At 39.3% G+C, this 16,047-nt stretch overlaps 1 protein-coding gene across 1 annotated transcript in view; it reads right to left on the bottom strand.

Moving 5' to 3' along the window:
• LOC149297890 (rho GTPase-activating protein 26) overlaps positions 1-16,047 on the bottom strand; it is a 154,578-nt gene that overhangs the window by 28,791 nt on the left and 109,740 nt on the right. Inside the window, exons 19-20 of the mRNA XM_089488026.1 lie at positions 12,184-12,322; positions 3,411-3,570 (exon numbers count right to left, since the gene is read on the bottom strand). Coding sequence (XP_089344152.1) covers positions 3,411-3,570; positions 12,184-12,322 — 299 coding nt within the window. The remainder of the gene's footprint in view (positions 1-3,410; positions 3,571-12,183; positions 12,323-16,047) is intronic.

Genomic DNA, 16,047 nt, shown 5'->3' with positions numbered 1-16,047 from the left:
TAAAGACCCCATCAACCATAACTGTCCCTAAATTAACACTAAAGACCCCATTAACCATAACTGCCCCTAAATTAACCCTAAAAACCCCATTAACCATAACTGCCCATAAATTAACCCTAAAAACCCCATTAACCATAACTGCCCATAAATTAACCCCCACTTCCCCTAACTTTCAGCAGCCCAAATATTAATTTTATACTCACTGTTAGATGAGTTGCTGAGCAGTGTGAATCCAATAAGGAAAGGGGCGGGGCCAATCATCAGCGTGGCTGCAGGGACTGGGAAGTAGTAATTGCTGTAGGGGCGTTTAGGGCGGCGTTTTTGCACCTCCCCTGAAATGTGCCGCCCCTCTACAATCTACAACCACTGTATAAGACACCCAGTTTTTAGACCCTAAAAGGTGCGTCTTATACATGGGGAAATACGGTATACATGCATACATATATATACATACATAGACACACACAATATGTTTAGTGTACCGTACACTTATTTCATCTATAATTATTTTTTATGTATGCCGTGCCAGCTGATTTCTAAGCCTTCAAATAGGAGAATGGTCGTGGGAACGGTCACGCTATATTTTCAATTTCAGTTTTCACTCCCAGCAGGCGTAAACCCTACCTGTGTTTCATGGATGCCTCCCACAGAGGAATGTTAAAATAAAAGGAACGGCTATTACATTCCCATTATAACAAACTTGCTCTCCACTGTTGCCAGGAGCAGGATAAAAAAAAAAAAAGCACTGAATATAATACATGTGGAGCTTGGGAAATCTGTTACAAATTGAATGCGATAAAAAAAACAGCTAAGTAATAGCAATTGTGGTGAACGCTCACCAAGAACAAAGCTACAGAAAATGCCTCTGCGTTAACCTGCTAAAAACCCACTTCATGGAAATCAGTCACCTTCGCTTCCTACCGGGCTATGTTTTCAAAACAGCTCTTTGGCCACAGCCGTAATAAATATAAACTTATACCTTCAAAAAGTTCTATACACAGAAAATATACATCAATACACACATTGCATGCCACCAAGTAACGCTACATTCAGACACAGTTCAATGAGACAGAGAGACCTGGATGGACCTGCTGGGGGAAGACAGAGACCGAGGGCACCAAACAACATGATGAGTTTGCTGGGAATTGGGAGTCCTACTTTGACAAACTGAAATTGGGTAGGAGCCAAACTTTGTTGTTCTTATACTAGAAGTTAGTGAGGATGTGTTTATAAAAGTTTAGTAAGTGACCGCACTGAGCTTGAGGCCATTATTTGTACTCCTTTTCGTTTATTATTTAAACTAACTTCTGGGAATCGTGTATATGTGAATTAAGAGAGAGATAAAGATTTAAATTTAGGATATCATTCTCCACCAAGACAATGGGCAATACCTATCCCCCCCAAAACAAAAACAAGCGCCTGATATTTGAGAAGCTTGGTTGTTTTTTTAACGTAATCCTCACCAACTCTAGAGAGAGAAGGTTCTTGAAGAGAGAAGGTAGTATTTTGAAAGACTGGTCTCTCTGACAGCTTCTGCATTGACACAAAGTAACAATGGCACAGGAGTACTGTTACATTTAAAGGGACACCCCTGCCATTATATGCATTTGGAGACACATGCAAACACATGGAGAATCCCCCCCTCCCCACTGCATTTGCCCCTTTTCCCATCCCCAAGCTAAATGAAGGAGATGCATTTTGGCATTGATCTTGTGTATTTGATCCAACTTGAGCCTATCTTTTTTCTGGCTTCCTCACCTCAGCTCAGCTCTGATATATTGATTACCTTGAACTCTGGATTCCTGATCTTGGTGCTCTAAAATATTGATTACCCAGAATTCCATCTTCCTGATTACAGCTCATCTTGAATATCCTGCATGTGCACCCTTACTGCGGAATCTGACCTTGGTCTCAGAGGATGATCAGAAGGTCCCACAGCTGCTCAAACCCCAAATGCTCAACCTGAAGGGGGAAGCAGTTGGATGGCATTTTTTGAGGGGACAGTCCTATCCTGCACCACTGTCCCCTCTGATACCCTGAGCTTGACAACTTGCCTTTAGAAGACGCTGCAGCTCCAGAATTACCCCTTTGTGCTCCTATTTTTACACCACAGCTAATCAGTGGGACGAAATATGTGTAGGGGGGGGTTGCATTATACCCCCCTGGAATTCTTGTGTGAACGGGTGCACATGGGTGCAGATGCCAGGAGATGTGTTCACACAAAAAAGTATAAGGGATTCTGTAGAATCCCTCCATGGATTTGCAATGGGGACCACATGAACAGGGATATGATGGCTGAGTTGTGCCTATAACATCTGATGCTAACATGCAAGACCTCTGGGGCAATGTTATTAATATGCTGCACTGAGGCCAGGAAAAACTCAGAGTTGGCTCCTCATAACGCACATGGAGGACAGAGAGTTAAAACATTTCATCGCTAAAACAGATAAAGATTACTCAGCTATTTAGACACACAGTCTGAATGCTCTTTGGATACCTCGTAAATTAGGGAAGTCAGGGTGTAATACAGATAGTAGGAAAGAAATATGACAAACATAAGTATCACGTTAACCATTGTTAACAATGTAAGTTCTTAGAGGGGCTTACATGTAACGCAAAACATTTTTTGTACGGCTCCCTAACATATAAAACAGGAAGATGCATTGTTTGACATCTCTGCTTTGGGTCAATTTGCTAAGAGGAAATAAAGGAAATGACCACCCATCCTGACTTAACACATAAAAACTTGTCAGTTATATAATCGAAAGAGACGCAATAGTAACATTTTCTTTTCAGTTCTAAAAACACAGAGGCTGATGGGTTCTCATTAAACTACCCTTGGTGGTTTAAATGTATAGCTTCAATGACAAAACCGCACCAAGTCATTGTGTCCTAGACCCATGAAATGAGTAGATTGCCCTCTGAGGAAAGGTATGAAATGGTGCAGCATTGTCACAATTTCTGGGGAAATATCTTATTTCTGAGACTATTGTTGCTGACATGATTTCGCCATCTAGTAAAATAAAACAGTTAATCAGAAGAATGTGTACTGACGAAAGAATTCAAGTTACACAATCTGCTTCCTGATTTTATTTGTCATGGAAACAGAAGGTAAACAGTTAAAGTCTGATTTCACATTTATGAATGCAGCAATCCTAAAATGTGCTTACTATGTTTACCTTGAGATTCATTCCGGATGAATTTCCTAATTCTCTACCTGGCTGCTGAGTTTTGATGCTAAAACAAATCACTAATTAGTGCCTTTAGAACCTATATGGCCTTCTGGACATTGGCAATCTATTACATATTTGATATTAGAAATAGTCTAAGCAATGGGGCTGGAATGTCTCTTTTCTGTAAAAATAAATAAAAATAACTTTACTAAATCACATAAATGTCTTCATACTTACAGGGAATTTGGTCTGTTCACTTTAATCACTTCCAGGTCAGGGTCGCTAGAGTTTAGGTTATTCAGATTGGAACGCTGAGCACAGCCCGAGTTCACTGAACTGTTTGCGTTTGACGAACTGACAGACTCTGCACTTGAATTTACACTGTTCCTCTTCTCATCTGAAAACAACCAACAAAAAAAGGCATTTAAAGAAAATATGATTTATAATCCGCATATATTTATGTTTTAGTTTGTATGGCTTCAGGATGGCCTCCAAGACCACAATAGGACCAAACATACAAACAACAACTTTGGGGCAAAGTGTAAATGTAAAACAATCAACATGGAAACCCTGTTGATTGCCCAAAACAACCCCAAGGACCATGTTACATTACTAGAAAAATGAATGCATAGTTCTTGGCACCACCTAACTATAAATGGGTACTGGCCACTTTGAGCTTTACATGGCCACTACCCCTATAAAGTTAAATGATGCTAATTTGTAGAAGGTTGGTCATCATGTTTCTTTTGTGCACAGACGGAGTGGTAATGCCAGAAGGACTGTCTGTACAGCTTGCATGGAATGAGCTACATTTCCATATTTATAGAAAATTCTTCCAATCAACAATTAGAGTACAAAGCAAAAATAACCTCTTACATTAATGTTTATGAAAAAAATATATTCTTTTTACAGGATACATTTTCACCACTCTGCCTAAAACAGTAGAATATTAAACCCAAACATTTCCTGTACGGTACTGGGGAAGTGTCCTGGCTAATGGACACATCAATCTCAGATCCAAGCCACTAGTGACAAAGTTCCCTCTAAATACAAAGTCAATGACCCATCTACTAAGTTCCCCAATAACTTCTGATTTCACACACTAGTAGTATAGTAGTCTAATTCAGGCCCATTGGGGAAAAATTGTGTTTTCTGACAAAGATCATTTGTACTGTGTTTAATTATCCACAAGCCAACATAGGGATCAATAATGTTACTTAAGGACCATCCTTTTATCACTCCTTAAGGAAGAACTGGGCATAAAGCAATGGGAGATTATCTGCCATTTTCTGGCATGAAGATCAATGCTGACAGATTAATTTAATAAGATTCTCGACAATTTCTCTGGTTGTCAGAACATATGTTTAGCCATTTTGATTTCCAACGCTTTATAGATTTCTCCCTACTTTGATTACAGAAACGTAGAATTTGACAGTAGATAAGAACCATTTGGCTCATCTAGTCTGCTAATTTTTCCTGATGTAAGGGATTCAAATCCATATCAGTCCTTCGTCTGGTCCCACAGTGAGTATAGCTTAAAGTCTATCCCATGCATGCATAAATTCCCTTGTTGTATTAGAATTCACCACTTCTGCTGGGAGACTTCCATTAATCTACTACTCTCTCAGTAGATTAGAACTTCCTTGCCTTGCATCTAAGTCTCTGACCCTCTAGTTTTAGACTACGGCCTCTTGTTCTAACATTTCTACTCCAAATAAGCTTAACTCCTGCACTTAAATGCCTTTATGTATTTAAATGTTTTTACTGCATCTCCCCTCTCTTCTTTCCTCCAAGCTGTATATATTAAGATCTTAGTCTTTCCTGATATTTTTATCCTGCAAATCATTTTTTTTTTTTTTTAGCCCTCCTCTGAACTCTCTCCAATGTGTCAATATCCTTCTGGAGATGGGGTCTTCACAGATCTCAGGTCAGGCCTCACCCATCAGAAATAATTACTTTTAAGTCCCTCTCCTTCGTTGTCACTGACAGAGCAGTGTCCCCAATACTATATACTGCGTTGGGATTTTTACGTTCCATTTGACATTTAGCAACATTAAACTGCAGCTGCCACACTCTCTATCGTTCTTCTAATTTACTTAGCTCATTTGCCATTGGACTTGTTCCACCCTGTTGCAGACCTTTGTATTATTTGCAAAAAAGACATACCTTACCTTAAAGATCTTCTGTAACATCACTAATAAAAATATTGAAAAGTCCAGGTCTCCATACTGATCCTTAAGGTTAGTCAGTTACATATGGTGACACTCGAGAAACGGCACATTCCTCAAATATTACAGACAATATTAACAGACTAGAACATATTTAGAAAATGTGCAAGGTACTTTACTTTTGGCTCACAGACGAGGAGAACCAGGAACCCTCAACACTACAGGATTTAAGTGTCTCTTCATAATAGGATTTTTTTCTTCAGAAATGCAAATGTAGTCGGCATAATGCAAAACGGACCACCCGTGAGAACGTTGGTGAGCTAGGAACCGACTAGAAGCCTGTGTCCTAAATATGGATAAAGGGTTTGCAGCTCTTTTTGGTTACCCTGTTGTTTTTGAACATTGGATGCCGTTTTGCCCAAGGAACATCCAGCAGACAGCGGTGAGAAAGATTTTGCCTGCTGGTGTGGTGGACTAAGTCACTGAAGATTACTGGGTATCCTTTATATAGCCAGTTATCGTCAGAATCTAACATATGTAAATCAGGACTTGTGCTATGGTGTTGTAGCTCAGCACAGAGACATGCTTTGGTATGATTAGGAAAAAGTATAGATGGGTACAGCATGTTTTATATTTTTTATTATTCAATATAGTAGACATATTTAATAAAAAGTAATGTACTATAAAATAGTCACCTATCTGGAGATGTGGGGAATAACATATTTTGCATGTTTCATTCCCATCCATATGGGGTAACACCCTTTTATAATGGTGGGAAAACTAAAAGTTAATTTCCATCTAATAAAAACACTTAAATAAATGGTGTTTTTGCTTTCCAATGCTAATTGCATCTCATACTAAACATTAATAAGACCCCTGAAGAAGAACCCTCTGAAGTCGTGAAAGTATGTCCAATGTCTTGGACACCCTGGCAATTCACAGACAGGAGGGCGGCTAGGAAGTGAGCTACAAGGGCAGCTGGAAAGGCACGTCCCAATTTAAGGAATTAACTTTGACTACAAACTCCATATTAAACACTAAAGACACAATTTTCTCAGAATAACTAAAATCCAGCAGCAAAAAAACCCATGTAATTGTCTCTAATCAAAACGAGGGTACAGCGAACATATCATTGTCAAAAAATGAAAAATAATCCACAGGTAAAAACGGACAATTGACATACTCAAGGAAAAATCACTGCAGCTGCTGCTGGATAATTCGGGAAAACTCAGAGGAAACTCCAGGGAAATAAAAACTATTATGGAAGATTAAAGCATTTTGTATACATTGTATTACATTACCTCCCAGGGACTTTTGCCAGCACTGGCTTTGTGTCTATTCCCGGCTGGTGTGAGTCCAGCGATTAATTCAACTTAACCCTTTTCTTGTCCAAGCCATAGGATAAATAAGCACACGACTGCTGGAGATACAGTTAAGAAATCCTAAGGGAAAGACCTTTTGGTACTTCATTGTCCAACGCACATTATAATCGTATGCCGCCAATTAACAGGGTGCATTTAGGTCATTACATAGAACAGACTTTAATATGATTTCTCTTGAAAGCACAATGTCATGCCTTACTTTAGAACCGAATAAAAACGCCAGTATTTTGAATTTATGTTCATTCCTTGGTTGACATCATCGCATTTACATTACATTATACGCCTTAATGATTTAACAAAGAACATTTTCCATCAAAAACAACTGTTTAAAACTGTATTTACTTGTCCCTTCAGAGAGAACTACTGAGCAAAATCTTTCTTTTATTGCATTCTTTGCGTGCTAAGTAAGCTTCCCATATTAGCTGTAAATGAAAGTCGCATGTGGAGCCCATCACAAATGAGTCCGTGTGCTGTTGATTTGCTCGACCTCTCAGGGTAATGGTCTCAGAGTGTCATTCTGTACAACTGACGTAGATGCAATCTCTACTTCTTCTTCTGTCAAGAATACATGTAAGTTATATAAATCTGACCCTGACCTGGTACATTTATAGGGCAAGAAGAGAGACAAACTGCCTCAGTTTTCTGACCAGAAATCAACCGATCGGGGGAGAAGCGCAACCTGGCATGAATTAAATGTTACATGAAATTACAGACAGTAATTATCTTTCCAATATCATTTAGCAATGTTCATCCTCTCACAATATGAGAATCCCAAGCCTTGACCTTAATGCCTGGGAGACGGGGGTGTCAGATAGTGACCGCCCCACCGAAGCTCAGACAGAAACATCTTTACAAATTGGGCCAACAGCAGGTATCTGATAAGCAGTGCTTTACTATTTCAAGTAGCAGCACAGTATAGCCCAGATGTTCTTGTTGAGTGTTATCTCTCTCTTTGAAAAATATCTCCTCGATAAATAACACAGGAGATAAACTGTGGTTATAATAAAGGGATTCTGGCATTGAAACTGCATTTTCAGTAATTGTTGCACTAGGATACATGTTTTATGATTGTGGGCTCCCCTTTCTGTATATTTTTGTGTGATGTGTGTATTTACAGGTTCTGGCCAAACACTAGGGTTAGAAAGCCCTCCTGCCTCACAGGTTCCTCATTAATCATGTCCAGAGAGGCCTTTAAATTGCTGGACAGTCTCATTTGGGTTAAAATACAGTGCGGCCCCATTGATCCACCTCCTTGGTAAGCAATACAGCCATGAAAAATGAGACAGGACTCAACAAACTTGGGGTACTCTGATGAAGTGGCGGGCTAAGCAATATATGGCCATACAGTGTGACAGAATCCCCAATATTTATGCCTTAGATGGGTGTTTTAATGGTATCCACTCGGTATGCATTGAATGCTTGCTTAATAGGATAATGCTTGTGTAACAGGATATTAGCCTCCAGCAAATCTAAGAATAAAATGCACAGGTGTCTTAGGTTTAAATATTCACATACTACGAAAGAATATATCCAACTTATTTTTAAAGCAAACGTTTACAGTTTCTATTTCATGGCTGGTAAATAGGACCACTAAGCACCAACACCACATTAGAATTCTTGTAAGTCATTAGAATAAACGCTTACTTTTGGCAATGTATGCAGTTAACCATAAGCAGTGCTACAAACTCAAGCTCCCGACAAACTTGGCTGCGTTGAGAAATCTTCTGTTGTGTGTTCTAACCTAATACAAGCCTCCATGACCTACCGTGTACAACCATTTGTTTTACAGTCTGACAGCAATCTATTGCTAAAGCAATAAAACAGTTCCATGCCATACATCACCTAGGCTTCCACAGGTAGGCAGCTGCCACAATTTAAAGCATTTGGCATGCAGCAGCAGCAGTCTCCTTCTTTACACCCGGCCCGTGGAATCATGATCTCTGATTGTAGGGACACCTGTATCATTCTTCTCAGTCTAGTTAACCAAGAGGGCTTGCAGAGCTCGCTGCCTGACAAATATACCTGAGAAAAGATGATGGAGATATGGAAGAAAAAAAAAAAAAAACCAACCTCCATAGTTGATCATATGCTGTTTGTAACTGAAAACAACTCTGTCATACAGGAGTAAAGTCAAACAGCTCAGTAAGGGAGATGGATGGCCAGAGAGTGCCAAAGGCGGCAATATTAATGGGGCAGTGTTCATGCCTGGGTCTCGGCTAAAGGTAATGAATTACAAACCAAACCTATAACTCACATCTCTCTAACTTGTATCTTACATTGAAATTATCAATGCTATTTAACTGAGGGAGAACCAACGGTACCGGTGCTGTCTTTAAAGGGACAGTCACGCCATGTGTCTTCATTGTCACTGTCTACAACAATAAGACTTCCTCGTCTAGACATTGATTTACTTTAGCGCTTAATGCAAAACATGTATTGAGGAGACATCAGGTAATCTGAGGTTTGAAAGTGTACACACGTCTGGACTGTACTTAAATCTGCAGATTCTTTTACTTTATAACGCGTGGCAAAAAAGGAAGAAAAATGTTAGCCAGCCTCAGACTTAAGGGTAATTGTAAAAATGCACTGGGACAGACGTCCGGAGTGTTTCCTCACCATCCAAAAAAATAACAATATCCACAGAGAGAGGGTGGTTTTGGATCAGCTTAGGGTTAACACGCACAGCATTGGGGAACCAGTGTGTGCCATTTGGCCTGGGAATGATGGGAAAGTGAACGAGGTGCTTCAGCTTTACTTTCCCACCTGTCCGTTGCCGTTTCAAAACTTGTCACTGGCCAAGACACAGTTCCAGCTCTCGCGTTTGAGCGCTGAAGAACACTTGTTTCCGTGAATAAGGAAAAGGATATTCTGTGTCCAGTTTCTGAGACTGAGCTGCTGGGGTTCGGCCAAAGCACAGTGATTTTTCTCACTGGGACACAGGTGCTTTTGACTATTAATACTCTGCGATACTTTCAGAGAATGCTGGCCTTGTGTATTTTCCTTATGTTTCAGCAACCCCCTACTACAAGTGATCATTATCGGTTCCCAGTTTGTTTTGGGAGGAATGCAAACACCCGGTTCTCTGCAGTTCTCACTGCTAATATTAGTTTGTGTAAAATGAAGAAACTTTTTCCTGCGCCGATCTTCTCTCTAGAGAGACCATTCCACACTGTGGGAGATACTTGTCTGCTAATTTAGCAACCATTTCATGCCACAATAGCTCTAAATCCCCAATTAACCTAGCAATCATGCCAAGACCGAAGCAGAAAATAAAAACGTGATTTCCACCTTCCATCCTTAATTTATTTTCTCTGCGTTCAGGTTGGGGAGTAATTCCTGCATACAGTCTGGTGATTTCACAGTTTCCAGTTTCACTGCTGGGAATCTGAAAGTCCCAATATGATTTAAGGGACACAAAGCAAATTAATGCTGGTGAAGTGGTTCCATGTAGTGTAACTTACACTGTACAGTGCCAGATTAAGACCTTCTGGGGCCCCTATGCACATAGCTTTTAGCTCCTTGTGTACGGTGTACGTCAGGCATGTGGCTCCTCTTCTCCTGGCACGCTGTAGAAGAAACTGATGTGTCACATTACATGACCCATCTGGGGGTTTATTTTCAAACTACGGTAGCCTAGAGGACTACTGCTCCTATGTAGGTGGGGCTGGATCATCCAATAAAGCACAGGGTTCACAGAGTTTGGGGACAAATATGTCTTCCTGTCACACACGCACACCTATACACACACTATCCTTTACAAGTTGTGAATGTGGCCGCCAGCCACCAAGACTACACTTGAAGAACATGTGAAAAATGGGCAGGGTGTGGGCATTTAAAAGTACTAGGCATGTTAAGTTATGTATGATGCAAAGTTTCAAAAAAGTGATTTTTTTGGCATCCAATATAAAGATCCAGTAAACAGGAACATTGCAGTGGATGCTATGGAGATAAAATCATGTTTTAAACCTGGGTTTCAAAGCTTGTAGCAGAATCACCTTTTCTGCACAGCCAGATGGTTTCTAATGTCGTATTTAGCTTTATATTCAGCATGGTATGTAAAAGAGCACAGTCATGTAAATTACATCTAATGTATGCCAAGTCAAACAGGAAATACCATTAGCTGTACATTGAGATGGCGCATTATATCACTTAGGATCACAAGTAACAGTTTAGGAAATGTATTATTCTAATAGGCCTAAACATCGCCTTATTATATGCTCTTAAACAAAATAGCTTTTAGCCACTTAAAGGTTTTATTACTACTAGTAGCAATTATATGTAGTTTCGCCAAATCATCAGGAGAACATCACCGTACATACGGCAATAGTGCCCATTCCAGTTGTTTCTGTCCACACAAGGATACTGGGTATTCAACGGTCATAAAATCACCAACCATATTTACAAGAACTCTTCCTGGTTTACACATTACACACATGCAACACATTCAATGCAAATATTAAACACAAAATACTATAAAAGAGAACAGAAACCCAAATCAGTGATATGATGCATAAGAACGCAAATGGAAAAAAAATGCATGGCTGTAAATACTATTAAAAGGGATCACAGAAAAAACAGATGAACAAAAAAAAAATGCAATAGCTTTGGAAAAAGATTTAAGGGAAATGATGAATTCTGAGATAAACCCATAACGGAATCCAGCAGTGACAACCATCTCTTATTCTTATATTTAATATAATAAAAACAATACAATTTTGTTTTAGGTGTAAGAATTAGAATCCTGCTCATAGGTTTTTATGCTTATGCCCTTCACAAACGAAAAAAAATAATTTTATGCTAGGGGATGTCAATGATATTTGTTCTTAGGAGATTTCCAACACTGGTTCCTTGGACGTCTCCCTTTTCCCGGGGAGAGGGAAGGTGAGGCTAAATCGAAGAGACGTGACCAGTCACGTGGGGCTAGAGCTATCCTTGAATAGCTGTGGAAAGGGATGGGCAGAACCTGGGTGATGAGCGAGTGGTGCTAAGCACCGGTCCCCCCACTACCCAGAGATTCCTGGACCTTGGAGACAAAGTTCCAACAGGTTGACTAAGGTTTAAATCACAAGTAACTTTTTTTATCATCATTACTACAATCCGATAATTTTTATAATCCAATATCTCTCGATATAAACATTGCTATATAAGTGTACAGGTACCTATGACTCCAATACGGGTGGACAGACTTATTTTCATGATGCCTTATGTCAGATCCCGAAACACTGGCAGAAGTGGGGGTATATTAATCCACCAGCCAATAACTCTGCTTGCTATGCTTTCAAATGGACAAGTTTCAATGCCTCTTGGCAGATGAACTGCTAATCTATTTTGGGCCACTAGCTTTGGCTAGATGTAAAAAGGAAGCAAGCTGTAATTAGTGAGAGGGAAAACAAAAAGAGGGACTGAAATGCAAGTACCAGCCTCCCGCGGGGGGGGGGGGGGGGACATGGACATACCCACCTTTGTCTGAGGAATGCGTTGCATGGAAAAGCGTTAAGGGCCTCTCACTGCAGGAAGGCGGCTTTGAGTCCGCGCTCCTTTTACGAGACAAATGGAGCTGGGAGTTTGTCTGTGGCATCTCCGGCACGGTGGAAAACATCTATAAATAAAATGAGATTCAAAAGGTCAACTGGTGATAAAACACATAAGGCAAATGGCTGAAAACTACACTGAAGCACAGTGCTTACACGGTAAATCCTGTTTAACCCCATCGCTGCTAGCCTAAGCAAAGCATAATTTCCCAAGGAGATGACCTTGGACATAATTGTTAGAGGCTATTGCATATTGGTGTTACATTTCAGAGGGATTTCAAAAATCTGCTAGAGTTATAGCCTCCATACAACTCCTGGGCACATCTGGCCTGTGGACCAAAAAAAATAATTTGATTTGTGTATTTGGAAAGATTACATCGCAGAAGAAGAAGAAAAAAATATATATTCGGGTCCTATCCGAACCCGATCTCCTTGGTCTGGAGAAGGTCATTTCCATCGACATTAAGGTTTATAGTGGTGGCAGCAAAGTCTAAAGGATTATAATTTCTACACATCCTCTTATTTATATTTTTATGTATCTCTGCTGGAACTTTGGTAGTTTAATTTTATTTATCTTTTATTGCTTTCTTATTCCAATTCCACTCCAATTTTTAAAAACACTCAATCCTATGCTTATTACCATTATCCTTAGCTACAGTCAGCAAACTATTCTACAATTCATATTGAACAGGTTACTGGTATTTGAGTGGCTGGAACTTATCCCTTTATACTTTATGTCTCCTAAATCTTGTAATAAACTGGTGCCAGAAAACAAAGAAGAGATTTCTAAGAAAACGTATCTTTTGTAAGAATGCATACAGCAAATATTTGAATTTGCTATATTTTAAATTATAAGTATTCTCTACTTTTTTTTTTTTCTTGTTTGTTTTTCGGGCTCAAACACATCCCTCAAGCACCACAAATTCTTGGTATTCAGAGTTTTTGTGGACTTCGGCTACATTCTCTCTTACGCTATTCATCTGTTTTATTTTAATTCCCTGAATACACAGAATTGGGCACCATACCAGGTAGAAATTTATTGGAAAGCCTCATTGTAGTTCAAAAACAAATTTCTGCTTTCAACTTCCAAAAAAATCTTTAACTGCAAAAAAACAAAAAAACAAAAACACCTTAATAAATTGGGTGCGCCATGGAACGTTTTCGCTCAGATGTTCCAGACTTCTAAAAACGCTTGTTCCTTTGGGCTTGGAGCTTTCCATTTGTCGAAAGTTTTGTACCATATCAGGGAAAACAGAGTTTTGGAGGCTTCTATTACATCGTATTTATAAAGGGGGGAAAGAGGGGGGAGAGGGGGGAAAAGAGGGGGGAGAGGGGGGAAAAGAGGGGGGAGAGGGGGGAGAAAGAGGGGGGAGAAAGAGGGGGGAGAAAGAGGGGGGAGAAAGAGGGGGGAGAAAGAGGGGGGAGAAAGAGGGGGGAGAAAGAGGGGGGAGAAGAAGACTTCACACAAGCTTTATACATTCACATTGTAGACTTAAAAGTGCCATTTTCCAAACTAGAACATACACAGGAGATGACACTGTAAACTAAAAATGACTATTTAAAACACTATTTACCAAAAAATTAAAACAGCAGGTAGGTAAAGTATATTTGGACAAGACATTCTTTTCTAATTACTTTATAAAAAAGATGCATATCCATATCCATAAGGATAAAGATAATAAAGGATGCATATATATAAAAAATAAAAAAAAAACAGCTCATCCATCACTATCAGGGTACTGTATTCTCAGATTTGAATATGGGCATGTCCTGAAAAAAGTTAACATCTGGGAAATGCCCCCAAACGTAAAATTGTTCATAAAATGTAATAAAACTGAAAAAAATACTGATTTATGAAAAGGCCCTCTCTTTATCCTAAGGCTTTATCTGATTCAAGGTTCTTTCACAAGAAGAGAAAAAAACTACACAAGAGGGATTAAATAAAAAGAATGACTGACTTGGAGTTTGACTCAACAGCTCGTAGAAGATAAAGGGAGTTTTACATCCTTGTAGGAAAGAAGGAAGCACTTTGCCAAACTCTGTTTCACAAGAAAGATTTTTTTTTGAGGGGGGGTATAAATCTTAATTTTGTGTTTCTTCACATAGACAAGTCATTATGTGTAATAGGTAAAGAATGTTCAACAATCATTATGTGTGTTGAATGGGATAAAACACAAACTGATTTCGCTATGAAGAGTTACAATAAAAGAAATCCTAAAGCTTTAACAGGATGCATAGAAAAACATAGAAAATTCTTGCCGGTACATTTGCCAGAAGTTAATTTAATTTGAGAGCCATGATTACCAATTTAATTAGCGTGAGATATGCAGATCTTTGCAGTCGCGCTACCTCAGTGTAATGAATTGCGGCTTGCGAGGCCTTCTTTTAATTGTCAGTGATATAGGTCAGCTGATATTGGATAGCGATGTCATTGTGTCTGTCACTGACAATCTGTAGATTCAATCAGCGCAGATCCAGTGTTCATTGTGCACGTTAATCCACCTGGCTCTACTCTGCAGATGTCTCCTAAGCGCGTGGAGTAATAGGCTTAGGTCCTGGTTCTCACACAGTGGCACCAAGGAAATAAGATACAAAACACAAACTGAGACAGCTGTCTCATCTCTACTGATCCAAGACCAAATCATCATAATATAAGCATATTTCCATTGTGTTAACAAAGTAATCGAGGTTTTACAAGTGCTAAATGTTGCTGGTTATTTAAGGCTGTTTGCCATGCAAATAGGAATGTGGCTGTTCCAGGTGGACATGAGTAATACTTGCATGTAAAAGACACTCCGGCCATCATTATCCACTTTAAATCATATGAGAGCTGAGAGGCCCATTTAAATGATTGTAGGTTGCCCCTAGCAATGTACAGGGGGATTCTGCAGAAGTTAACATTTAAACTCATGTACCGTTACATAAAATAAATCTAGGGAAATACGAATTTCCCCTAGAAACTGTTGGTTATCTCAACATATTACTGGATCTCCAGGGCAGTCCTTTGATCTCTGGGTGGGTAGGGTGTCAGTCCCTGATCTGGCTACCGTAGGGAAAGAGAAACTCCCAAGTATAGTATGTGCCTCTTGATACACAAAGCATGCACACCTTTTAATAACGTTCCAAGGGATCAGAGCAATACATTGAAGTACAATAAAAAAAATTCCCATGACAAAAGCCGATTGTTGTTAAAGAAAAAATGGTTTCAGCTTAAGAATGTCTTAATTCTCAGACCTAACAAGCGGAGTTAGAAAACATACAAGAAGTTGTTAAAGCAGGTTCGTCTTTTAGACCCTGCGCCCAGGGAATGCCATATATCTTCCTAATAGAAGATTAATAGAAGCGGAAGTATAGAAGCGAGGAAAACATTTTACATGAGTGCGCTTCTGTCAAGGGATTCTGGGAAAGCAGGAGGACTATAAATCATACATTTTGATGCGTAATATTCTGGAGAGATGGAAAATCTTGGCATCTGCAGTTTCCACCGAGATCAGTTACATCAATAAAGATAACCTTGCACAGAAAATCACTCGGCTGAGGGTCACCTTGTCATTAAAAGTTTAATGTAATATGCATGCTTATAGCCTAACACATGGACATCAAAGAATATCTTCTATTTTTTAAGACACTGATGTACTATGGCAATGTTATCTAACTATAGATTTTCAATATAAGAGATCACGGCAAACAAAGTTTCAAGAGATGAAAAGATGGAGACTATTAAGAGGCATAGTATGAATGATCCATGCAGATGTTGTGGTAACTAGGAAAAATGCATTTATAGTTCACACAA

This window comes from Sceloporus occidentalis, unplaced genomic scaffold (genome assembly GCF_023333645.1).
Source record: "Sceloporus occidentalis isolate IW3139 unplaced genomic scaffold, rSceOcc1.0.p SCAF_36, whole genome shotgun sequence".
Classification (NCBI taxonomy): Eukaryota; Metazoa; Chordata; class Lepidosauria; order Squamata; family Phrynosomatidae; genus Sceloporus; species Sceloporus occidentalis.
The sequence above is the reverse complement of the archived record's forward strand: the minus strand, read 5'-3'. Positions and strand labels throughout refer to the sequence as shown.